At 49.2% G+C, this 27,137-nt stretch overlaps 1 protein-coding gene across 1 annotated transcript in view; it reads right to left on the reverse strand.

Annotated features, from left to right (window-relative positions):
• Positions 1–3,418: 3,418 nt before the first annotated feature.
• UBXN7 (UBX domain protein 7) overlaps positions 3,419–27,137 on the reverse strand; it is a 701,503-nt gene continuing 677,784 nt past the window's right edge. Inside the window, exon 11 of the mRNA XM_078665644.1 lies at positions 3,419–4,254. Within this exon, the coding sequence (XP_078521770.1) occupies positions 4,093–4,254 (162 nt within the window). The 3' untranslated portion in view covers positions 3,419–4,092. The remainder of the gene's footprint in view (positions 4,255–27,137) is intronic.

Raw genomic sequence — 27,137 nt, forward strand, 5'->3', positions numbered from 1 at the left:
TTCTTAACTCACTATGTCTAAAGCATTTTGTGTACTGTAAAAAACATGTACTGTGTGTGTTGACTATTTGATAAAAATGTGCTGAACTCCTATTCAATATAAGTGACATGATTTGAATACTTTAGGGTGCTGAACCACTGAAGATTCATTTAAATTTGGGAGTTTTTCCACTTAGGGAGTTGAAAAGGGTTGAGCTTCCGGTTCTGTGTACCACACTAAGGGCCAGATGTAGGTAAAGTACATTTACATATTCTAAAATACCGAAATTTACTGATTTGGTATTTTAGAGTCGGTAAATGCTATGTAGCAAAAAAATCGGTAAACGTTACCGAATCTGTAAGATTCGGTATTTACCGAATCGGTATTTACAGATTCGGTAATTGACATTCATTTACCAAATCGGTAAATACCGATTTGGTAAAATGGGGAACACATTTGAGGGTGCCAGGGTGTCACTTTGACATCCTGTTGCACCCCTGAATCGTGCTTGTGTGCAGATGTGGCACACATACATGCCCTAAGGGCATGTATGTCTGCCACATGGCACAGTCGAAAAATGCACAGATTTGCATTTTCAAAGGTATTCGTTATTTACCACCAACTTATAGTTGGTGGTAAATAACGAATCCTAAAATGGGAAAAGCACTCATTTGAGTGCTCCCTTCATTGCATATTCGGTAATTTACCGATTTGGTATTTTAAGGAATCGGTAATTTACAGATTCCTTAAAATACCGAATCGGTAAATTACCGAATTTGCAATTTAGGCCACCTACATCTCAGTAGCCTAATACCGGTCGGTAACGGACGAAATTTGGTAATTTCGGCCGTTACCGACCGGTATTGGGCGACCTACATCTGGCCCCTAGCATTTAACAGTCCCTACTGTACGTCAGGTGCAGTAGTTTATTGTTTCAATCCCTTAAATATATAATCTGTTTCAAACCCCCAACTTGCAGGGAAGACAGGTCAGGCCTCGGAAGAACTAAGAAACCACCAATTGTGCAGCAGAGGACAACAGGATCAGCCAACCGATCGTCGAGGACCTGTGGATGCAGGGAAGTGACTCATTCACTTCAAGGGAGATTCCGTCAGACTTGGGTGCAGACTGAGTCCTTGGTGACTCAGAGGATGCAGAGCCACGAAGTTGCAGATCTTAAGAAAAGCACAGGGACGAAGATGCAGCAGAATTCTTCCTATAGGGAGCAGTCTTGTCATGGGTTCTGGCTTTAAGAACAGCAGAGTTCCAGTGTCCACCAGTAGAAGAGTTTTTGAACAATCTTCAGATGACAGGCAGTCTGTTCCAGATGCTGTTTCGGGACACATCTAAGGGCCTACCCTCAGGGGAGTCCTTAAGTAACCCTGAAAAGGGAAGAACTTCTTCTGTGGCAAGGATATGTTACTTACATGTAATCCTAGTTCTCTTCCAGGGGTATCCTCATCAAAGTCATAAGCACTGAATAAATATTCAGTGCTTATGAACATTGATGAGAACCCCCTGGAAGAGAACCCAGCTATAAGGGATGCTACTCAGATGTCCTAGCTAGTCAGATGCGTCCAGGGGCCAAGAACCAACATAGTAGAATCAAGTGGCTACCTGGAGGAGCTCTAGAGCACCTCCCTGGGGAGGAGCTGGAAAGGGAGTGGACACTCTTCTATCCTTAGTGTGGCTTTGCTCCAAAGCGAGAGCCAAGGGCTCCTGCACTGGGCCAAACTGGTGTATGCTAGGAGGGCACCAAATGTGCCCTTCAATGCAGTCTGGTGGGGCTCAGAAGCACACCCACCCTTCCTAATTGTACAGGATAAGTGGTCACACCTCTTCTTCGCAGGAACTCCTTTGTTCAGCTTACCCTGCCTGAGTTAGGCTGATCAACGGGCAGAACAGTGTCTGAAGCCGGCAGCAGCGCAGGCTGGCAGGAAGACCCTGAAAGGCTACACAGGTAGGTATTCGTGGTCCTATAAGGAGCCCCCAGGACATGGTATCATGCCACTAACACCTGGATCAGTGTAGTGGCATGATTCCAACATGTTTGATACCAAACAGGACCAAGTTCAGGGTATCCATTATGTAGCTGGATATCTCGACATGCCAGTGTCCACTACATACCTTAAAATGGCTGTCCTGCACTTTCAAAGCCCAGAAAAAGGGGGCCAGGGTTTGTAGGGGTACCTCTGCTCGTGCAGGGGTACCCACATACTTAGAACCATGCACCCAAGTTCAGAGGCTTACCTTAGGGTAGACTTATAGGTTTTAAGTGCAGAGACTGGAGTTTAAGGGAAACCTTATATTTAAAGTGAAGGGTGCATGCACAGTGTCACACAGAGTGCAATGGCAGCTCTGCAGGCACAGTTTTCATGGGCTCGCATGGGTGAAATACAGGCTTCAGCCCATGCAAAACCCCTGGTGTACCAATGCCCTGGGTACCTCAGTAGCACAAACTAGGGAGTTACAGTGGCATCAGCGTATGCCAATGGTGGGCTGTACAAAGTACTTACCAGCAAATTTAGGGGAGAGAGAACAGTCACTTCAGTCCAGAATAGCAGGATCCTAATCAACAACAATCAAAACATGCTGACACCAGGCAAAAAGTGGAGGGGCATCTATGCCAGAAAGATCCTACTTCCTACAAACAGCTTCAAATTGTATTGCTCCAGTTCCTCTCCATCTTGTCTACAATATTTTAGTGTTTCTTTAATTTTTTGTGTAAGGATACATTCATGGGTCTTATTACCAGTTCTTCTATTTGCTGGCTCACTGCCTTCTTGGCAACAAGTCTCATCAAGACTCCACGACTTATATCCTCATTGGCTATCAAACACCACCATGTATTTTATTTAGTGTGGCGTGGTTTTAGCCCAGTTTGATCAATGCATAAACCATATTTTATCATATCTTGGCTATCAGTGGCTAATCCTATTTTCCCCAAACTTCTCATCTTCACCCAGTTTCCCCAATACCTGAGGCTGTTTATTTATCTAAAGCCCACTGTCCTGTTCTCTACTTCATATTTCCTTTGTTCCTCGGATGAGCCTCTTGCCTGTCTGCCTGCCTCCTTGGGGTTATTGTTTATGCTAGCCTGTCTCTGTACAGTAATTGTAGAGGATAGCATGGATGTACGGAGTTATTCTTCAATTCTGTGGGTTTCGTGCTGCCACCACTCTGGATTCAACACACGTGGTGCTTACCTTCTACAGAGCGTCATCATTATATTCCATTCCATGTTTTCTTCTTAGTTCTACGGTCCATTATTTGCCCTTGTATTACCCCTAACATTTTTTTGTACAATATGCAATAGCTATATTTCTGGCTTTTTAAAATATAATTTTATATTTCAGTACAGTTGTCCTATCAATTCTCTGTTCAGTAATTCTTTAGCCTCAAATACAACATGGTAATTTTGGCAGCGGCACTCCAACAATTTGATGAAACATGGTTAAGAATTTATTTCTGCTGAGCCAATAGACCGAAACCAGATGAATAATGGAAACTGTCAAGATGTTTGTAGAAATTAATGAATACATTATTAAATGGGTACATGTTGCTCCTGCTTTCACAAAGTAGCTAGTATTTCACTTTCAATATAGGCCCCCTTTCAAATAAGAGCACAAAGTTGGTAAGATCAAACCTATCAAACGTCTTCTCAAAAGAGACCATAGCTACTAAAGGTTCAATGGAGATGACAGCTGAAGCCATACTCAAAGTGTCTCTGTGGGAGGTTAGCGTGGACCGTCTCTGAACGTTACAATTCCAGGGCAAAAAAAGCATAAGGAATGCTTCTTCCCGGAACAAAAAGTCTTTGACTTGTGTAGTCTTGCAACTTCTGTTTGCTGATAAATTAACACACATCTTTACAGTTCATATACACCACTGCCATAGGAGACAGTCTAGATCAGAAGACGCACATTGCCTCTAAAAGTTAAACAACTTTTTCAGTCTTCTCTCTTTGTTTGGTCGTGAGACAAAAAGTCATGGAAAAGAGCAGACTAATCTGTTGCCCCTTGTCAGCTTTGATGCTAGCGAATTCCCAAACGGTCGTCCATTGCAAGCGAAGGCAAAGTAGTTCATGAGAAAGGATGAAATAAAGGCCAGTGGCTAATTCCTTTCTTGGACAAACACAGTCTCTTGAGGGCAGAGTCCTGCCTGCTGTAATGTGATGTCATAGTCTAGGTGTGAAAGTTTCCTTCGGGGGAAGTTAGTCAGCAATTCAAATCTTTCATTGGGGTAACCTTTCATCTGAATGTGCTTTACGAGGACCTGAAAATATAAGGAGGATAATTAATAACAGCAAACAACACATTATTTCACTACTTACAACTTACAGCAAGCATAAATGTTATTTTGAAACAGATTCTTTAGTATAATGTATAATTATGCAACTTTCTTTAAATGATCCTTGGGTAGGGAACATCCACTTGTAAAGCACTCTGTAGGACTATGCTCTCCACCTACATCCTTGGTTCATTCCCCTGTTCTCTGCTTACCATATTGCTTGACTTCTTACATCTGTAGGGAACCTCAGAGGATGCTAAGAAAGCAGTGAGTTGGTCTGCAAAGTACTGAAGCGAAGGGGAAGAAAGGGCAGGAAAAATCTGTACCCGGTACCAGTAAAGTAATTGTTAAAGGCACTTCCAGTGCTTTGATGTGCAGGTGGAGACGCAACAGAAGGGACAGATTAATTGAGGTGCATGAGGATGCATGGAGAGAGTCAGTACTTCAAGTACAGAGTGCACAGCGGACTGTGTGCGCTGGGGTCAACTACGCAGTTGGGGAGGTGACGGAAGATTAGAAAAGGGACACAAAATAAAAAGCTGCCACGTCAGTCCTTTGCACTGGTTTGTAAAGGTATGATTTCCTGAACTTCTATGTTCCCAAACCATTGTTTGCCCCCTATGAATTAGACTACTATGAAAGCCACCAAGGGGTCTCCCATTGTATTTAACTTGGAAGCATCATAATTGAACAAGAGGCCAACCAAAGAGTGATGCTTTATGTAAGAGTGACATTGTTCCCTCTACACCCCATACTATGGGGAGCCTGACAGTGGCAGTAGCATGTCTAGCCAAGGATGCAGGTCTTTTTTCTCTGCCCCCTATGCAGGGACTGTTTACTGGCTCCAGACTTTGTATAAGTTTGCCCAGTTGTCCCATAACAGGATTCCTTTCCCTCTTTCATGGCTGCAGAGGACTTATTTGAATATCTAGTGTGTGGGTGTACATGGTAATGAATGTACTATCGTGTGCTGAAGTCCTCTGGACCCTCCGTTTTCTGCGCAAGATAATGGTCATCTGTGTCAAGCTAGTGTAACCCTATTGCACATTTCACCAAGTCCATGGACATCTCATGACGCCTTTCCCCAAAACCACAGATGCTTGGGGAGTTAGGGAAGGTGCCCAGCTCCATCACTTTGTCTTGTTTGTGTCTCCTATTTGAAAGAAATCTTGTGACAGTCCTCCACTTGTGAGATGGCCTCCCATCTGGAGTGAGTCACTCAACATATATCTGAACAAGCCCTGCCGAGAAAGACAATGAAGGATGCTTACCAACCCAAGTAGGGCCAGGATTCGAAGGGGCCCAAGACCTTTAAATGTAAAACATCCGTTTATGAAGGCTTGGTCACAAGAGAAAAATCATTATTGCCTTTCTTACCCACAACTTTGTACAACACGGCATTTGTGACCAATGAGATTTTGTCGACCCGTACAGGCAGGAAAACAGTGGACGCACTTAATTGCCAATCTCCCTCAACACTGTCTAGAAAGCCTGTGGACCCCCCGATTTTTCTGGACTGGAGGGGAGAATAATGTATCTGCCTGCATGAGAAGCTGGATTGCACCTGCAAGGAGCATATAACTTGATCCGCTGAAAAAAGTCAAAGCGCAGGTGATTGTTAGGACCTTCGTGGTGGACTTATCAAAGGAGGAAGGTTGCCCAAGACAAACAATCTAGAGCTAGCCAGCCGTCTACTAGAAACATACCATTGGATTGAGGGGCTTTTCCATATGCTCCAAGCATTAGAGAGGTGAAGCTTCTCAGTCTCTGAACCTCAAAGTAGCTGTGGTGTGCCTGTGATCGTCTCTCATAGTTCCAGAGGTCATGTGAAGTCTGGACTACAAACCCTGGCCTGGGGCAGGCACCCAGTCTAGTTGGATGAGCTGATTCTAGAACCATTAGAATCACTGCCTAAGCCGTTTTGCATTCTGAGAAAGCATAAATTCAAATCTAAGAAATGAATCCCATATTCAGGGAAGTTCCCAATTGGACTCGTTAGTACCTATAATGGGGCTTCTCACCATCGAAGAACCTTTTACCATTTGATTGTTTTATATTTACAGGCACTTCTTCACTAAACTATCTTTACATGGTCATCCAGGGAGCACTAGCACCCTACACACCCATCACTCTCAAACCGGAGGCCAGTGAGTAAACTCCAATTCCAAGGAATGGGCTCCCGTAACAGAAACCGAATGAGTGGCCACATGCAGCTCCTTTGTATTTTTGAATTGTTTTTTTTAAATTCTTTTTTGGTTTGTGAATTTTTTTTTTACATCCCAAAGTTTTTTGAAGCACTACATTATCCATAGAGGTTCAGATCATGCTATGCATGTGAAAAACAGTCCACGAGTATACAACAACTTACATCCAGGCAGAGTGGTGTATTTGTTGAAAAGGCAGGTTTCCTGGCTCAAAGTCATTCACCTTAGTGGTATGACCAATTTCGTGAATTTTGAGGGTGTAACAGTAAAGGTATCAAGTCAATAATAACTCTTCCATGGCCCAAACATTTCCTGAGACGTTCTCTACTGTTATACATCATCTGCTCAGTTGCAATGCCGTGGCACATGCCTTTGCACCATGCTGATTTTTAGAACATCATTAGTTCCCCTATTTAAATGAAATGTTTCACTTATGGATTATCAATCCCAGGGAGCAGAGAATATTCATGTCAGGGAGGACCAAGATAATCAGTTGTGGTGTCAATGGAATCGAATATGGTACAGAATTCAGTCGTTACTTCATGCATGCCAGTATGTTTGGCTAACTATAAATTCCCAGATTTTGATCAACAATGTTCCTTTTTACTCTCTACATTTCAGACATAGCAGCTGAAGTCAGGCCCATCTTCTAGAGGCTCGTCTTGTTATAGTAAACTTCAAGCCCTTGCATGCACAAAGGCGGCCCACCAAACTAGGTTTTCCAAGTGGCCAATGTCTCATTTTTATAGACCTCTAGTATGAGGTAAATGGTCAGGTGGGTTATTTGTTGAAGAGATATATAACAGATACCGAATTCCATGTCAATTTCTTTGCCAGAACTCTGTATTCAAGGTGAATAGCCACCAGTAAATTAGGTGAGCCAATGAAGGACAAGTTACTCACCTTCGATAAAGCCTCATCTGGTAGAGACATGATCTAGCCACAGATTCCTTATCTTAGATTTTCCAAGGAGTCAGACTAGATATGGAAGATTTTTCATCGAGCAATGCACTTGTGCGCCGGTAGGCTCTGGGTGACGTTGTCGGCTCAGTCTCCGCCGATGCGCTTCTGCATCACCTATCTAGGCGCCACTTCGGCACCCTGATGCCAATTACTTTTCACAACTTCCCACGCCAGGAGCGTGGAGCCATGAAGTGCACTGACATTGGTGTGTATAGAACTAAGGCCCTGAAAGGGAGTAGCCCTGACCCTAGAAACTGGTCCGCAGTGCGGGGAGGATGGGTGGGTTAGTAAGGAATCTGCGGCTAGATCATGTCTCTATGGGATAAGGCAAAAACAAAGGTAAGTAACTAGTCCATCTGACAGAGACATCTAGCCACAGATTCCTAACCTTAGAATAGATGCCCAAAGCAATACCATTCCCGGAAGAGGGACTGGGAACAAGTTTAGTCCAGGAAGTCCTGCAGGACAAAGCATCCGAAAAGGCCGTCCCAATGGACTGGACTGTGCAGGCAGTAGTGCTTGGCGAACCTGGGCAGGTATGCCCGCAGAAGGAGTCCTTAAGCCTTCAGTAAGCTGCTTTTTGGCCAGAAGGCAGCATGTGTTGATGCAGAGGATGACCCATCGTGAGATAGTCCTCTTCTGCACCACAAAAACTTTCTTTGATCAAACGTACTCCACGAAGAATTGCTCCCCAGAACTTGTGTGTTCAAGGTAGAATAACAATACTCTTTTTGTGTCCAGACAGTGGAGTCACTTCTCTTGTTTAGAGGGGTGTGGAGGAGTGCAGAAAGTGGGCAAGGTGACTGATTGCCTCAAGTGAAATTGAGTTACCACTTTTGGTAAGAAAGAGGCCATAGTGCGAAGCACCAACTTGTCAGAGAAAATCATCAGGGAATGAGGCTTGGATGACTGTTTGATAATAAGCAGCGAGAGGGGACAGTTGTGCAGAGGTTCAAAAGGAGCACACATCAGGGAGGTGAGAACCAAATTAAGGTTCCACTGAGGCATGCTCAAAGGGGCAGGTGGAAACATACGTAAAGCCCTTGAACAAATCTATTTATAATAGGGGATTTAAATAAAGAGGGTTGGTCTGGCAGCCTAAAAAAGGAATCCAGGGCCGAAAGGTACCCTTTAAGAGTGCCCACAGCAGAGCTCTGCTGGGCAAGGCTCAAAATAAAGAGAAGAACTTGAGAGAGAGAGAGAAAGCAGAAAGAGGATCAATAGATCTTTCCATACAATATTTTAGACATTTTCTCCACCGGCAGGCATACACCACCTTGGTGGAGGGACACCTGGCTGCCAAAATAACATTACAGACTTCCAGAGGAAGGTCGAATGCTGTCAACCACCGCTCAATCTCCAAGCAAGAAGGCGTAGATTTGACAGGTTCTGGTGAAGACATTCCCCTCCTGCTGCAACAGAAGATCCTCCTGAATGGGCAGCCTGATCGGAGGATTGATGCTCAGTTGAAGAAGCTTGGGATACCAGACTGTGTCCAGTCCAGAGCCACATGAATGACTTTGACCCAGTCATTCCTGATCTTCTTGAGCACGCTGGACAGGAGTGGTATTGGAGGAAAAGCAAACAGGAGGCCTGAGCTCCACTTGAGACTAAAAGAATCGCCAAGGTGTGGCGTCAAAAAGCCACCATCAATGACATCTCGGTGCCAAGAGAGTTGGTTGGGTCAAACCCACAATGAATGGCAAACTTTGCATCTCTCCTGTCTGATACCGCTTGGGTAAGGATGGCCCAGACCACCTCCGCCTGTGGCAGCACTTGCACATGCACAACCGTTTCCCACCGGAGGTAACGGCCCAATAGGAATGTGGTGTTCACCGACTGCAATGCAAGGCTGGAGGAAGAAAAGATTTTCTATCCAACTTCTTGGATTTCCTGTCTGGGGATGCGGAAGGGAACAAGCCTGGTTAGGCGGAGGCTTGGACCACCAAGTTGTCAGGGGTAGGGTGGTTGGTGAGGAAATTCGTGTAGTCTGGTACAGGGCAATGGCGACGGGCGATTGTCCTAGTCACTGGAACCCCTAGAATCTGGAGAGGTATCCAGTCCACTGGCATCACAAAACTCCTCATACCAGTCCGTTTCGTATTGAGGCTGGTTTTATAAAGGGTCCAGCTACTCCTCTCAATCTTTCTCCATTCCTTGCCCTTCAAAATAAGCAGAGGAACCGACCTAGAACCCAAGAGCACCATTGCAGACTGAAGCCGGTAGGTGGCGATCCGTTCTTATCCCCAACGACCCAGGGCAGGTGCCACTGGCATTGGAAGTCTCAGAGCGGGGAGACGGCACAAGGGAAGGTTGTAGTGGCACAACCGGCGTTTGTCCAGATCCATTACCGGATCCATTGGAGGAGGGGGGTATTGGGCTATTGGGTCCATCGACACTGGAGATGCCAGCACGAAACCCGATGGAGTCCCGTCTGAACCTCCAGGGCCTGAAAGTACGCCAGGAAGGTCAGGCCATCCAAATATAAGGCACATGGCGTCATAACATTCTTTGAGCTGGACTGGAATTGCTCCGGCTCCCGGGAAGGCAGGGAAGTGCAGAGCTGACCCCGGCACAGGTTCAGTAGAACAAGGCTCAGAGAGTTAGTCTCCTCCTTCGTTTTGGATGCTTTGACTTTTTGTGTTTCTTATGCCTTTTACCGGACCTTCTCGACGACTGAGTGGGAGGATGAGGACTTGGGACTCCCTGAGTGGTGTCCAGACCTTCCTCTTGACTGTGACAGAGTACTAGACCTACAAGGCGAATGACAAGGTGCCGAGCACCGGGCAGCAAGCAGCTTTAGGGACCGCTCTCTCAAAGCTTTCGGAGCACGTCTTCGAGTCGTGGTCACAATACAGGCACCAAAGACATATCAGGTGTGGATCCATCACCAACATGGTGTGGTGGCAGGCACCACCCGGATTGAATCCAGAATTCTTCTGACATGTTAGAAAAACCTTAACACCACAAAATGTTCGACAAAACATCAAAACAAGCTTGTAAAAAGTGAGAGAGGGTAGCTCTCTTCACGGATCTGCACAAGCTGGCAGGAAAAAAAAAATAACTGACAGCATGCGGAGGTGGCGCCTATATAGGTGACGCTGACGTCACAGCAGCAGAGGGGACTATGTTGCGCAGAGCTAACTGGTGCCACCAACAGCGCACAAGGGTATTGCTCAATAAAAAATCTTTCGGATCCTGTCTGACGCCTGGGAAATTCTAATGTAAGAAATCTGCAGCTAGATGTCTCTATCAGATACATGTTGTTAGTGCATGCTTTTGTTGAACATCTTGAAATACAGGAGTGACTGACTGTTCATATTTGTCCTAAATCTGAATGATATTCTTCATTGCGCCTTACACACACATTAACTATTCTGTCGAGGAACTTCAGCCAGGTGTGTCGCCTAGCAATGGGCTGCACCAGCCACTGAATGACTTTGTATTATTCCATTTGTGCAGTGCCACATATGCTGCTAGTGTCAGTTTCAATGTGCTTTTCCCTCTATATAAGCAGTGTAGATAAGCGAAACCTTGCGTAGCCAACCTGGCTAAATATAATAAAGAGTCATACTTTGGAGCATACACCGTGACATTGAGGAGCAGGAATTGAATGGCCCAGTAGTACAGTCATATATTAAGGGGCAGGGGCTATAAGTACAGCCTTATATTAGGGAGTGCACTGCTGACATTACAGACAGTTCTACAGCGATAATAACCAGTCTGCAAGGATCAATCGTACCACAAAAAGCAGCCGGTCTCAACTTTCTGGTTTTAGAAGAAGGCATATAGTACAGGGTACTTTGTAGAATGTAGAACAACTTAAGCAATGTTCTCTTTTTACTGATGACAGCCCCTCCTATGCTCAACACTGGTAACTTCTGTCATCTCTTCATCCCCCCTGAAGATAGAAAGTACAGCATCAAGGTTGCAGCCCAGAACCTTCCTATCTCTGGATTTCCGAGTATTCATCCAAAACTCAGAAAATGAAAGAAGCTCTAGAATCATCAGGAGAAGTTCTTCTGTACATACAATAATAAATATTGTTGATGTAAAGCGAGATCTTGTCCTCCTGGTGTTTTTCCTATAGGATGCAGATCTATCCCACCAGGTCAGGAAATTGCCAGAGCAAATAGAAGTTGGGAAAATGGGCATCCTTGCCTCATGCTTTTTCCCAAGCTACAGACTGAGGAAAGTATCTCATTCGCCTTCACTACGGCTGTAGGGGCAGTGTATAGAATATCAAACCAAGCTCTGAACACTGGACCAAATCAGAAGCACTGAAGAACCAAGGATTGGTATCACCAATTAAAAGTGAATGGATTTGACATTGAGGAAGAGGCCAGCCAATGGATCCATGCGCTTTCAGTAATCATTTCTTCAACACATCTACCCTCTTTCTCACTCCTGCTGGACAAAGCCAGTAATCAACCAGACTTGCTGTCAAAATCATATGATGTTTTTGCTGTGCAGTAGTTTCTCACTGTGTTACCTCATCCTTATAAGCTTATTTCAAAAGTCTGACCTTCATTTGGGGAGAACAGAGGCTACTCAGTCTTTCCACCCTTTTTAGGGTTTTCTTTGATAGAGCTACATTTTCTGTCGTCTAGTTTTCTTTTTATACCCAACTTCTGGCTTGGGCATTATCTTTCATTACTGTTTTCTATACTTCCAAGAGAGCTATACTAGATTGTACCAGTCCAGTGTTCTCTTTCAAGAAATCATCAGTAGGTTCCGAAGGACTACAACAGTTTCTATTTCCTTAAATCCTCATGTGTATAGCTGCCATGTACTGCTTTTGCACATAGTTTGGGTCCCAATTAGCAGCATTGAGGGGTTGGTGGAGTGGTTAGAAACCTCTCTTGCTCAATACTTTTTATTCGAGAGATTTAGACTGCTCGGTTGAACAAATAATGCAGTCTAGAGAAGGATATATTTTCTATGAGAAGAAGGGGTGTTGTCTCTGTGAGGCATGCTGTAATACCCAGACATCTGTCAGTTGCTGAGCTCCTATTGATTAAGACAAGGAAATCGATGTATGTACGCTAGTCGTGCCACCTCTCAACCTATCCATTTTTGGCACAATGATGTTAGTAAAGCCTTCAACTATTTTTTGTAAGGGGACAGATGATTCAAAATGAGAACCTACTTCATGATGTGAACGTTCCTGCAATCGCACTGGTCTGTTTATATGAAACATCATAATATCGACCCTACCCTGGGTTCTGTACACACCCATACAGTGCTCAATTTACTCAGTATTTTCAGATGCTCGGCACCAGCACTTAATTGTCAACACCGGCATTTATGAGAGATGCCACATGGGGGAGTTGTTTATGTAATTTAGAGATAAACAGAACAACTGTTGTGCATTAAGTCAATATACATTTAAAGCAACTAATACTTGCTCTCTAGCCATTCCTTTGGCTTTGGGGACCACAACAGTCTGTGTTGCCACACTTGTAGCAGTGTGCTGATTAGTGTTTGTGTAGGTACTGTCATTGGCAGCGCTGGCAAGGACAACGGGTGGTGCAAGCTGTGGTGGTTTCCTGACAAGAGCTACAGCATTTGTTGTATTTTTCTTTTACAAACTAAGCACTGCACCCACATAATATCCATTGGGGATCAACCCTTTTCTCTACCCATGAAAGTTAGTGTATTTTTGGCCAATATTCCCACCCCTCTATACCCTTTAAAAAGCACTGCCTGTATTGGAGGGCTGTATTTCCTCCTCCACATGATCCTGCAGTTTTTCCCAACAAAAACGGATTGCTTGTAGAAGAACACGGTCAGGTCCAATGCATTTTAGGCACAGAGTGAATAATTTTACCTTTAATCCAATCCTTAAGACCATTAATGTTCCAATTTAAACCTGCTCAACCTTTCTCAAAGATCCTGGTGTATCCTCCATAAGACAAAGCCTGTGTGGGGACAAATTGAGATCTGCTTTTTGACGATCTGGTGTATCGAAACTGTAAACTGGATAAGTATTCTATAATTAAACCCACACTTTAATAAAATGATCACAATTTATCTGCCTTCTCAATGTAAGAAAGGTCTGACATACGACCCCTTTAACCCATAAACTTACAGTCCTGCACCACGGGAACAACCACTGTAACCTAATGATATATCCCCATTTATTTAAATATGGCATGCAGCACTTGTTGTGGAGCTTAGGTAGCATTCCTTGTTAAGGTATGTTCCAGACTTGTAGACGTACACCTCAATTGGTCTACAAATAATATTTAGTCCACTTGTACTGTCGGGAAGGATTCTTGTCTCTCGTTCCTGGTCAGAGGTCGAATTATTATCGATCATCTCAGCTTTCTTAACTCCTATATGCTCCGTTTTGTTGTGGAGGTGTGGGGGCGGCAGTCAATGTCAGTCGATCCCATCTGCAGTTGATCCCAGCTATAACTGCTCACAGCCACTGACTGTCTCAAGCATTCCCTGGGTCCAGTTTGGGTGCCTCTCATAGACAATGTCAATTTCTTACGTTCTGCATCCAATGCGGTCTTCAGCGTTTCACACAAGAAAATCCAGAAATTAAGCATCATCTTGACGCACGCTGGATAGAAAGAGAAGCCTACATCCCAAATGTATTACTCATCTTACGTTTGACCTTGTCAAATTATTTCTGCACCATTTTAGTCTCCCTTTTCTCAGGTAACCTCAAGACAATATCAGCATCTGTGTAACTGAAGAAACTGGCAATCATTGGGCGCCCAGAGCATCTGTTGGCAAGCACTGTGAAAGGGATCTTTGGGCTCGTTCAATAAAGAAACATCAGGAGAAATCCCCATTCGCAACCAGTGTGCAAGACATACTTTGATGAACTTTTCAGGGTGCTGGACTTCTGCTCCCTATGGAATGCTAACAAATCAAAAGTGTAGTCCCCAGATTAAGCAACCAAGGGCTCCAGGTGTGGTATGAAAGAGCTGGAGGATTATCAAACACACCACCTCTTCTTCCCCACAGTGGAGTAAGTGAGGCTCCATGTCTATTGCAGCCACTCCTAATCAACCAAAATGCATCTGCCAGTCATAGCAGCCAGATAAGCCACCTGTCACTGTGCGATGTAAATGCTGGAGCTACCAATGGTGCAGCCAAGATAGTCTACAGTGGGACAGTTGTCACCAAATTCTGTCCACTCTCTCTCAACAAGGCACCAGCCCTTTTAAGGCATTCCTCCGTAGCACAGTCCCCCTAGTCACTTCACCACCACACTTTCAGGTGCACCGCGCCTAAGCAATCTCGTACTCCCCACTCTACATGCCCCTCTGCTCCTTTAGTGCTATCAGTCCCAGCCGGGGAGATAGGGCAGTATCATGCTGCAGTCAAGCTGTGGACATGGTAGACGGAAGCTGATCCTTCACTACTACATAAACTCCCAGCTCCTCAGTAGTATTGACTGGGTGAGAGTATTCTGCTTAATTCAGAGACTCTGTTCATCACCACCCCTTGTTGTAAATTATTCAGTAGTATTGTGGGCATCCACATCCACACCAGATCAACCGGTGGTGAAGCTCCTTTGGGAGATATGTATTCCTGATGCAGCAGGATCAGTGAAGACCAAATGGGGACTGGGACAAAACAATACATCTCAGACTTTGTTTCAAAGGCCAGACAGGTCGGTTATGAATATTTAATGTTTCTGTTTAGAGCCTTTGTTTTGTTGACTATATTAAGACCCCCAAATGCTTCCAGCTTAACCCGAGTTCCACAACCCCTTCCTCTTTCAGGATACATTTGGTCATGGGGCTCAATATTAAGGTAACATTTTTTTTAAATAGAGCAAAGGAGCTACAGGTCCTGGTGGAGTTTTTAACTTGAGCATGGAAAGTCCTTGGCACATCTGGTTTTGCTTAGGGATCTGGGTTTCAGATGTAGAATATTCTACATCTAGATGATGAAGTCCTTTTATATTGCAAATAACAGAACTGCATGGAAATTCCAAATTATTAATGGCTATCAAAACTATTACCCTGTTGCAGAGTATCCAAACCCACACCATTTCCTGATTTAAACCCAGACTGCTCAACACGGCACCTTGAAGAATTAGGTGCTTAAAGAGAGTACATTGTCATTCAGTGTAAATATAATATTGCTGCTACTAGACATGGATCATAAAACATAAACCCCAACAGTTATTGCCCTGCAACCTCAAACTGCACCGTAATGTCAAAAAAGGGACGTACAAGAGTCTAAAGGCAACATAAATTATAGCGGAGGCACTAGCTCATGATTAGACACCCAAAGGACTGATTTTAACATAGGTCAATTGGCCGGGAAATACAGCAGATATTTGTGAAATACCTTGAAGTTAATAGAATTTAGCAATCCAGACTAAGGAAGCTGAGGAAAGGTCACAACTTAGATTGTATATAAAGTCACCTGCTGATTTTATTTTTTAAAGATTGCAGTGATGGGGGATGACCCAAAGCACCGTAAAGTAAGTACATAATACAATACATTTGCCAGCAATAGTGCAAGTGTGGTAAATAAATATTTCCCCAAACGCTAAATTCTGTGGCTGTGTTCTCTTTTCCAGTATGGATCTATGGTAATACAGCAAATAATGTTGTAGGAAATCCATCTTCTCTGAATGGTCACCCTGGATTTTCCTGTTTTTTGGTTGAACTCTATTTTTTTTATTGTAGTACTCTGTGCAATTTACCCTTGCTAACCTGTGGTTTAGTGCCTTTGCTTCCCCTTGAATTGTTATACTTCTAATTGCTATATTTCACTTGCCTATCACACTCTAGTATATGGTACAAAGTGGACTTAGAGCCGAAGAGTTAAATGCCGCTAGTGAACTGCAGTACCTATTATGCCATCCAGTGCAAATATGGCTTCAGGCCTACCACTGTATCCTGACTGGAGCAGTGTAAAAACCGCAATTCGATCAGTCAAAATTAACCCTGTTGAACGGTCTAAACGTTCCTGTTGTTTATTAATGAGTCATCATAAGTGTGAATTGTAGCCCACAAGGTAGAAAGCATAGTATTTAACAGTAGGACAAGTAGAAATTATTTTTAACACATCCTTACAATGACTAGTGTTAGAAAGGCGAACCCGGGGGAGGCAGAAGGTGTCTGACTGACCACCCCTAGGTCTACCCCTCCTTCAGAGAAGGGACCGAGCGATGTCGAGAGGCCTCCGACGGGAGGGCCCTCTCCTAGAATCGTACAGCAGAGTAACCACACCACTACAAATATACACCACACAGATAGAGTTTTCAATCTTTATCGGGCAATTAGTATCGTTTCAATATATACAGCAGATCCCGAGATCTGGAAAGTCTTGTGGCAAGGGGCAAGGTAGCGGGACAGTCTTATACATGGTCGGTTGCAAGGAGACCCTACGCACAGCTCTCAATCCTCGAGCTGGGGGGTTCCGGAAGGTTGGACCGCAGCAGCGCCAGCAGGCTCCAAGATGGTTCAGCGAGTGTGGACCGCGGCAGCGCCAGCAGGTTCCAAGATGGTTCAGCGAGTGTGGACCGCGGCAGCGCCAGCAGGCTCCAAGATGGTTACAGCAAAGATGGACCGCGGCAGCGCCAGCAGGCTCCAAGATGGTTCAGCGAGTGTGGACCGCGGCAGCGCCAGCAGGTTCCAAGATGGTTCAGCGAATGTGGACCGCGGCAGCGCCAGCAGGTTCCAAGATGGTTCAGCGAATGTGGACCACGGCAGCGCCAGCAGGCTCCAAGGTGGTTACAGCGAAGATGGACCTCGGCAGCACCAGCAGGTTCCAGGTAGAGCAGCAAAAGGAGTTCGTCTCAGGGTCAGCGGCGACAGCGTCAGCAGGGCTTCTCGACTCCGGGATACAACTGCCGTCCTACTCCGGGGCTGGCCCAGATATAGGTCTGGAGTCCTTTGATGTCCGGACCCTCTCGCCTGGGGGTCAGAGGGGCCGGGATGATGGTGTCCAGACACCCAGCAGGGGGGTGGAGCCATCGCTCAGGGAGGCCGGAGGTCGATCGAAACCAGGCATCCGGGGACGGTTGGAGAGCCATCGAAACTCCCCTCTCCTTGTCTCTGGTTGAGTGGCCACTCTACCACCCGGAGGGTTCTTGGTGCCTCGATGGCGGGCTCGCTGGGGCCGTGGCCGCGGCTGGTCCGGGACCACGTGTCTGTGACGTGATGGGCCCAAGATGGCGTTGGGTCTGGAATGTGGGTCCGGGGTGGGCACAGGACCGGTAATGCTGGGGCGGCCCGAGTGTGCCGTGTCAGTGGTTGTGGGCCGCCGGGTGGCGGATCTGGTGGTTTGGAGGGCGTGCAGAGGTGTGCCCGAGACCGACCCGGGCTGGATGGAGGGCCGATGTCGTCCGGGGCCCGCCATGCGGGAGGGGTAGGACCACGCCACGAGGCCGGGTCCAACACACGTCCCCTCCAGCTGAAGGCCGGGGAGAGTCACCCATCTTCTTGGGGATTCTCCTCGCCAAGGCGGAAGAATCTGGAGAGGCCGTCAGCGTTGGCGTGGTCGTTGCCAGGGCGATGCTCCACGGTGAAGTTCATCCCTTGGAGGGAGATGGACCAACGTAGCAACTTCGGGTTCTCGCCCCGCATCTGCATCAACCACCGCAGGGGCCGGTGGTCGGTCTGTACTCGGAAGTGGGTGCCGAAGAGGTAGGGCCGGAGCTTCTTTAGGGCCCATACGACGGCGAATGCTTCCCTCTCGATGGTGCTCCATCGAGAGTTCTCGGGCCAGCAGGCGCCGGCTGATGAAGGCCACAGGAAGGTCAACTCCGTCAGAGTTCATTTGGGACAGTACGGCCCCAATGCCGTGTTCCGAGGCGTCAGTTTGGACGATGAACTCTCGGCTGTAGTCGGGGCCTGGAGCACCGGGGCGGTGCACATGGCAGTTTTTAGTGTCTCAAAGCCTACTTGGCACTCGGGGGTCCAGTGCACCTTCGGGGGTAGTCTCTTGGAGGTTAGTTCTGTGAGGGGTCCCACAATGCTCCCATAGACCTTTATGAACCGCCAATAGTATCCAGTGAGCCCCAGGAAGGCTCGGACGGCGGTCTGGGTGACGGGGGGCTCCCAGGCCTGGATGGCGTCGATCTTGGGTTGAAGGGGAGCCACTTGGCCGCTCCCCACTTGGTGTCCCAGATAGGTCACGGACCCTTGACCGATCTGGCACTTGCTGGCTTTTATTGTTAGTCCGGCCCGTTGGAGGGCCGTCAGGACCTTCCAGAGGTGGGTCAGGTGCTCGTCCCAACCATTGGCTGTACACCGCAATATCGTCCAGATAGGCGGCACTGAACTCTTCCAGCCCTGCCAGCACCCGATTCACTAGTCTCTGGAAGGTGGCCGGAGCATTCTTCATGCAGAAGGGCATCACGTTGAAGTGGAAGTGGCCATCGGGGGTCGAGAAAGCGGATCGTTCTTGTGCCCCTGGCGTGAGGCCGATTTGCCAGTATCCGGCCGTGAGGTCGAAGGTGCTGAGGTACCTGGCGGCTCCCAGGCGATCGATCAGTTCATCCGCTCGGGGAATGGGATGGGCGTCGGTGCTGGTGACGGCATTCAGTCCCCGGTAGTCGACACAGAACCGCAGCTCCGGGGGCACCCCGGGGGGGGGGGCGGCCTTAGGGACCAGGACGACGGGACTGGCCCATGGACTGTCTGAGGGCTCGACTACCCCTACGGCTAGCATCTTGGAAACTTCGGCTTGGATGCAGGCCCGGACTCGGTCGGGGACTCGGTAGGCTCGGTACCGCACGGGCGGACTGTCCCCGGTGTCGACGTCGTGAACACACCACTGGGTGACTCCGGGGGTGAGGGAAAATAAGTTCGCAAATTGACCCAGCAGTTTCTGGCAGTCCTGGCGCTGTTTGGGTGTCAGCGCGGGAGAGAGGGAGACTCCCTCGACGGAGCCATCTTTCTCGGAGGTGCTCAGGAGGTCTGGTAGAGGCTCGGAGTCGTCCTCTGCTCCGTCATCGGTAGCCAGCAACAGGCTCAGTTCGGTGCGGACAAAGTGGGGCTTGAGCCGATTGGCGTGTAGGACGCGGAGGGGGTTCCGGGGGGACTCCATGTCCACTAGGTAGGTGACGGGGCTCTTGCGCTCCACCACGTTGAAGGGCCCCGTCCATTTGTCCTGGAGGGCGCCGGGGTCGACCGGGGACATGACCCAGACCTGCTGGCCCGGCTCGAATTCAAAGGACGAGGCATTTTCATCATACCAGCGCTTCATCTCCTCTTGACTGGCCTTCAGGTTGATTTCGGCCAGTTCCCGGAACTTCCGAGTCTGGTTGCGGAGAGTCAAGAGGTATCGGAAAACATCGGGCGGAGTATCGGAGGCGGCCAGCTCCCAGCCTTCCTTGACCAGGCTGAGGGGGCCTCGCACCGGGTGTCCATATAATAGTTCAAAGGGGCTGAACCTCAGGGACTTCTGGGGTACCTTCCGGTAGGCGAACAGGAGGCATGGCAGCAGAACGTCCCATTTGCGCCGGAGGAGCTCTTCTAGGCCCTTGATCATTCCTTTCAGGGTCCTATTAAATCGCTCCACTAGTCCATTCCCTTGAGGGTGATACGGGGTGGTGAACTTATACGCGACCCCGCACTGTTGCCACAGGGACCGCATATATTTCGATATAAAGTTTGTGCCCCGATCACTGACGACCTCCCGGGGGAAGCCGACTCTGGAGAAGATCCCCATTAGCGCCCGACCCACTACGGGGGCTGTGATAGTCCGGAGGGGGATAGCTTCTGGGTAGCGGGTGGCATGGTCCACCAGGACGAGGATGAAGCGGTGCCCCTGAGAGGTTGGAGGATCCAGGGGCCCCACGATGTCGATCCCTACTCGCTCGAAGGGAGTGGTCACCACGGGAAATGGTTGGAGTGGGGCCTTGATTTTCCCCCCACTCTTTCCGCTGGCTTGGCAGGTCGGACAGGTTGGGCAGTGGTTGTACACATCGCGGCGCATCTTCGGCCAATAAAAGTGGGTCACCAGGCGGCTGTAGGTTTTGTCCTGCCCCAGGTGCCCGGCGAGGGGCACATCATGTGCCAGGTTTAAGAGAAAGTCTCTGAAGTGGAGGGGGACGACTAGCACTCGGCCGGCCCCCAGCTCGGCGATCTTTTGTTCACTGTACAGGAGGTCCTGGTCCCAAAAGATCCAGTGGGACCCCGAGGAGTCTCCTGTGGCTTGCGTGGCGGCTTGTTGTCGGAGTCCCTCAAGGGAAGGACATGTCTTTTGTTCCCGACGGAACTGCTCGCGGGTGGGGCCCCCTTCTTGGCGCCACTGGGCTAGTTCGGGAAGGGGCCCGAGCTCGGGAAGTTCTTCATGGCTGGGGCCCTGCGGCCCCAGTTCGGGTTCGGCCGTGGCAGTGGCGGGTGGCGGAGGTGCCGGCCATTCAGGTTCTTCGGGCAGATTGTCTTCGGTTGGGACGGCATCCCGGGTGGACATGGATCGGGTCGTTACGCAAACCCATTCAGGAAGGCCTAGCATCCCCAGATGCTCTCTTCGCTCGATCTGTGCCCAGGGAAAACTTTCCAGGTCGTTCCCTAGGAGGCAGTCCACCGGGGCATCGTCTCGGACGGTGACTTTCAGCATGCCGGACACTCCTCCCCACTCGAAGGGGATGCGAGCCATCTGGCACAGGCTCTCGGAATTATCCGCTGACCGGACAGGGCACAGAACGTGGGGCAAGATTTGTTCTGGGGTCACCAGATGGCAGCGGACGGCGGTTATGCTGGCCCCTGTGTCACGGAGAGCCTCGGCCCTGCGTCCGTTGATGGTGACCCACTGGCGGTACTTCTGGGTGTTGATCGGAATCTGGTCTCGGGGGATCATGTCTTTGTCGCCCAGGGAGGCGAGGCACATGGCCGCGGACTCCCATTCTTCTGGTTCCATAGGGACCTCTTCTTCTTCATCCTTTTCTTCGCTCAGAGCAGCTGCAGTGATTTGTCGACCGGGGGGCCCGGTGGTGCCGGGCCGCTGGTTCATGGGGCAGAGAGGATCATTGGCATAGTGACCCAGCCGCTGGCATCTGTGGCACGTAACGTTGGGGCGTGGCCCCGGTCGGGCTGGATGGGCCCCCCTCGGGCTGGAGGCTGGTGTAGAGGAGGCGGGCGAAGACCCCGGCGGGAGGTCTCGGCCTCGGCTGATGCCAGACCCGCCGCCTCGCGGCCGGTGGTTCCCCGGGGACCCTCGTCCGTATTCTCCTGTGGTGTCCCGGTGGACGCGGTTGCTCGCCCACCGATCTGCTTCGACCGCTAGCTTTCGCGGCTCGGTCAACTTGCTGTCGAGGAGGTGCTGTTGTAGTTCAATGAAGCAGTTGTTGGAGAGGTGCTCCCATAACATCAGGTCGACCAACTGCTGGTAGGTAGTGACCTGACTGCCTTTGACCCACCCTTCGAAGGCTCTGCTAAAAAAGTTCACATATTCTACCCAAGTGGTACCGGGGATTTTTTTACAGTCTCGGAACCTCTGCCGGTACATTTCGGGGGTGAGTCCGTAGCGCGTGAGTAGGGCCGTTTTCATGTGTTCATAGGAGGTCATTTCGGTGTCAGGGAGTTCCAGCAGGGCGTCCCTCCCTTCGTTGACGAACTTCCCCCACAGGCCGGCGCCCCAATCCTTCAGGGGCACCCGATGGGCGGTCATGGCCACCTCGTAGGCTTTGAACCATTGTTGGATATCATCGTTCTTGTAGTATTCTTTGACTACATCTTTCGGTAGGTGAACCTTGGTGTCCACGGGAGGGGCCGAGGTCTTGGCCCTGGCCGCGCTATCTTCGTTGATCTTGGCCTTGATTTCTAGTTCTATCAGGCCTCGTTCGTGTTCATATGCTAGTCATTTTTCTTCGAGGTCACGTTGTCTCCGTTTCTCTTCTAGATCCCCCTCCAGCTGTAGTTGCTCGAGGGCTATCTTTTTCTCCGCTAGCTGAAGTTCTCCGTCTAGCCGGAGTCGTGCAAGCTCCACTTCGTGTAGCCGGTTGCGCTCTCGAGCGTCTTCATAGATGAGGTCCGCGTTTAGTGTTGCGGTTCTTTCCCCCGTTGGGGGTGCGCTGGTTTCCTGTTGCCCGTTCGGGCCATTCTCCTCTTGGGGTGGTCTGTCTCGGGTTTCCACCCAGGCTTGTAGGGCCGATTTGAAGTCCTCTTTTGTGCTCAGGCCAGTGGTAGCGATACCCATGTCTTTACAGAATTGTTTTAGTTCTTTGTGGCTGTATTCTTCTATCTTCTCTTTCTGGAATTCGGCAGGTAGGTTGGTTCCTTGGGTCGTCATGGTCTCTGTGTGTTTTTCCGTCGTAGCGGGTAGATTACTCTCTGTACGATTTTGCGTTGGCTCGGATCCCACCGCTGCCACCAATGTTAGAAAGGCGAACCCGGGGGAGGCAGAAGGTGTCTGACTGACCACCCCTAGGTCTACCCCTCCTTCAGAGAAGGGACCGAGCGATGTCGAGAGGCCTCCGACGGGAGGGCCCTCTCCTAGAATCGTACAGCAGAGTAACCACACCACTACAAATATACACCACACGTAGATAGAGTTTTCAATCTTTATTGGGCAATTAGTATCGTTTCAATATATACAGCAGATCCCGAGATCTGGAAAGTCTCGTGGCAAGGGGCAAGGTAGCGGGACAGTCTTATAGATGGTCGGTTGCAAGGAGACTTTACGCACAGCTCTCAATCCTCGAGCTGGGGGGTTCTGGAAGGTTGGGCCGCGGCAGCCCCAGCAGGCTCCAAGATGGTTCAGCGAGTGTGGACCGCGGCAGCGCCAGCAGGTTCCAAGATGGTTCAGCGAGTGTGGACCGCGGCAGCGCCAGCAGGCTCCAAGATGGTTACAGCAAAGATGGACCGCGGCAGCGCCAGCAGGCTCCAAGATGGTTCAGCGAGTGTGGACCGCGGCATCGCCAGCAGGTTCCAAGATGGTTCAGCGAATGTGGACCGCGGCAGCGCCAGCAGGTTCCAAGATGGTTCAGCGAATGTGGACCGCGGCAGCGCCAGCAGGCTCCAAGGTGGTTACAGCGAAGATGGACCGCGGCAGCGCCAGCAGGTTCCAGGTAGAGCAGCAAAAGGAGTTCGTCTCAGGGTCAGCCGCGACAGCGTCAGCAGGGCTTCTCGACTCCGGGATACAACTGCCGTCCTACTCCGGGGCTGGCCCAGATATAGGTCTGGAGTCCTTTGATGTCCGGACCCTCTCGCCTGGGGGTCAGAGGGGTCGGGATGATGGTGTCCAGACACCCAGCAGGGGGGTGGAGCCATCGCTCAGGGAGGCCGGAGGTCGATCGAAACCAGGCATCCGGGGACGGTTGGAGAGCCATCGAAACTCCCCTCTCCTTGTCTCTGGTTGAGTGGCCACTCTACCACCCGGAGGGTTCTTGGTGCCTCGATGGCGGGCTCGCTGGGGCCGTGGCCGCGGCTGGTCCGGGACCACGTGTCTGTGACGTGATGGGCCCAAGATGGTGTCGGGCCTGGAATGTGGGTCCGGGGTGGGCACCGGACCGGTAATGCTGGGGCGGCCCGAGTGTGCCGTGTCAGTGGTTGTGGGCCGCCGGGTGGCGGATCTGGTGGTTTGGAGGGCATGCAGAGGTGTGCCCGAGGCCGACCCGGGCTGGATGGAGGGCCGATGTCGTCCGGGGCCCGCCATGCGGGAGGGGTAGGACCACGCCACGAGGCCGGGTCCAACAACTAGCCTTGAAAATCTATGTTTCACTGTCGGGAGGCTGGCTGGCCCTTAGGGAACCACCGGGTAATTATGTTAAATATGAATTTTATCATCTCATGGTAGGGACCAGCTATAAATATGATTTAGCGTCACTTTTTAAATGTTTATTCAAAGTCGAACTTAATAGTGACGTTGGATTTCTCGCAAATATTAAGGAAAAGTAACTTTTACAAAGTTTTTTTTTTTTTTTTTTTTTTTTTGTGGTGTAAGAGGTTTATTTGCACTTAATAGACATGATAATACCATACATTTGTTTCGCCTACAACCATCCATGGCCGGCTGTTTGCATGTGTGCCCGAGTGGGCTCGCTGGGTAGTAACACAACAAAGAGAAGCAAAATACACAGCCCATCAGCCGACATCCCGAGGACCGGCGGCGTATTGTAATGCAAGCGTACTGGTAGTGTCCAGTGCGAAGGTCATTCGTCACAATGCCAGTGCTCTTACTTTTTTGGTATAATTTTCTCCCAACTGTACTAAAATTAACTGTCCATTAACTGAACTCAGTAGTGTCTATTAGTATTAAAAATTCTGTGTCACAGCATCCTCCCTCCCGATCCGTACCACGTTTTTGTGCACATTAGTATAACCCCCTTGTTGCATGACAAACACATCACCATTATAATAACATGGATCAGGAACCCAAGCATAACATTTTCTGAAGTGTAATTATGTTAAAGCTACATAACGCTATAAAGTACATATTACACCCCTTCGCAGTACAGTCCTAGCTGACATCATTCACTTCTCGTTCTGCCTCGTGCTGCGTTACATATTCTCTGTAATATTCCCAGTAGTCCCTGGGCCTAGAACTGGTTGGGAGTTCTTCTTCATACGTGATCAGCGTATCGTGGCAGTATGCCATGTCCTCCAACCAGCTTTTAAGTGCTGGGCTTCTTCCACTATTCCAGTGCAGGGATACCCTTCGTTTGGCCAACAATAGCGCTACTGCGCAGAACTTACGTTTCCGTGCCCTGAGCTGTGGCTCGATACCCAAGAGGCAAATCCTAGCTTCACATAGCAGGGAGGTACCCAACATCTCATTCAGTGTTTGTATTACCTGCTCCCAGTAGCCCGCCACTTTACGACAATGCCACGCGAGGTGCATGAAATCCGCCCCCTCCTGTTTACACCGTTTGCACCTTGAGTCCTCTTGCAACCCATACCTAAATAGTCTTTGAGGGGTGTAGTACACTTGATGTAAATATTTGTAATGTATTAGCCGCAAGTTTCCATTCGGTGTCAGCAGGTTGGTCAGCATACAAGCAGATGCCCATTCTTCCTCAGTGAGTGGTGATACTAGGCCCTCACTCCACCTCTGCCGAGCTTTGTCAGTTCCCCCACCTATCGCTCCCTGTAGGCTCGTGTATAGTTTGGACACTAGGTGTGATGCCGTGGGTGTGGTGAGCAGGAGTTGTAGGGGCGCTAGTGACGGCGGTTCCTCTGGGTGTGCTGGGTAATGTTCCTGTAGGGCCCTCTGCAGCCTATAGTAGTTGAACTTGAATAGTGGGGACGGGTTACTGATGTACTGTAATGCATCTAACGGTTGGAACACCCCGTTCTGGTATAGGTCGCCCATTTTGTCTATACCTGCCCACTTCAACAGATTCACGCCTGCTTGTTCGTGTGTAACAGAAATATGTGGGTGGTGGGCCAGCGGAAGAGCCGGAGCGTACAGCGGGAGAGCGTTAGCTGCCTTGCCCATCAGCCTCCATGCCTCCGTTGTGGCGTCTACAGTGTTTATATCTCGTTCGTGCAGTCTGGGGCGCTTGTGTAACAATATGTTTGCCAGTGGTATCGGTTGTGTGTCTCCTTCTTCCACCGCTACATGTGTGAGGAAGGGAACCTCGTGGTGCCAGTAATGCGCAAATTGCGCCTGGGCGCATAAGTAGTACAGGTAAAAGTCAGGCACCTTGAAGCCCCCTTTCGCATATGGGAGTGTCATTGTGTGCAATTCCATTCGAGCTTGCTTCCCGGCCCAGAGCAGACTAAGTACCAAGGTGTTGATGCGTCGAAACACTGCCGCTGGCGGCTTAATTGGGATATTGTTGAAAAGGTATAGAAACTTGGGCAGGAGCACCATTTTCACTATGGCGGCCCGGTCCGCTAGGGATAGCGGGAGTCTGTTCCAGCGCTTTACTTTATCCTCCAGGGACGCAATTGCTCGCCCATAGTTCGTGCGAATTACTATCTCCGGGTCCCTGTGAAACCAGACTCCCAGGTACTTTGTAGGGTCATCCTGCCATTCGAGCGGGTAATCTAGGGGCGTAGGTCGCGTGCTGTCAGTTAGTGCTATGACGAGTGATTTGTCCCAGTTTATTTGTAAGCCTGAGTGGGTCCCGAACTTAATGTACTCCCTCATTAGCGGATTCAGGTTGAGCGCCGGCTCTTTGACATAAAGCACCATGTCATCGGCGTACAGCGATATATGAATGGGGCGTGATGGCATCTGTATGGCCGAGTAGTGATGGTGCTGCCTAATTTTACAGGCCAAAGGTTCCAGAACCAGCGCAAAAAGCATTGGTGATAGCGGGCAGCCCTGCCTAGTGCCTCTGCATATCTGAATTGTCTCTGAGGTATGCCTATTTATGCGGACTCTTGCCGAAAGGTTGGTGTATAACATTGATATCCACCCAAGGAACATCAGGGGGAACCCCATGCGCACCAGAATCGCCTGAATGAAAGGCCAGCCTATGGTGTCAAACGCCTTGGCAGCGTCGAGAAGCACTGCTACTGCTTTCGTGTCGGGGGGCAAGTAGTGTGCCAGGGCGAATAGGGTGCGGGTGTTGTGTGTTGTGGCTCTGTCAGGAATAAACCCAGATTGGTCCGGCCTGATTAAGAGGGGCATAAGTGGTTTAAGTCTTTCGGCAAGTAGACTGGCGATTATTTTAGTGTCTACATTCAGTAAGGACAGAGGGCGATACGAGTCGCATTTGTCTTCGTCCTTACCTGGCTTTAGGAGAGCTATAAGCAAAGCCTCCCTCATGGATGCAGGGAGCGTCTGAGCTTCATGAGAAGCGCCATACAGTCTCACCAA

The sequence above is a fragment of the Lissotriton helveticus genome, chromosome 11, assembly GCF_964261635.1.
Source record: "Lissotriton helveticus chromosome 11, aLisHel1.1, whole genome shotgun sequence".
Classification (NCBI taxonomy): Eukaryota; Metazoa; Chordata; class Amphibia; order Caudata; family Salamandridae; genus Lissotriton; species Lissotriton helveticus.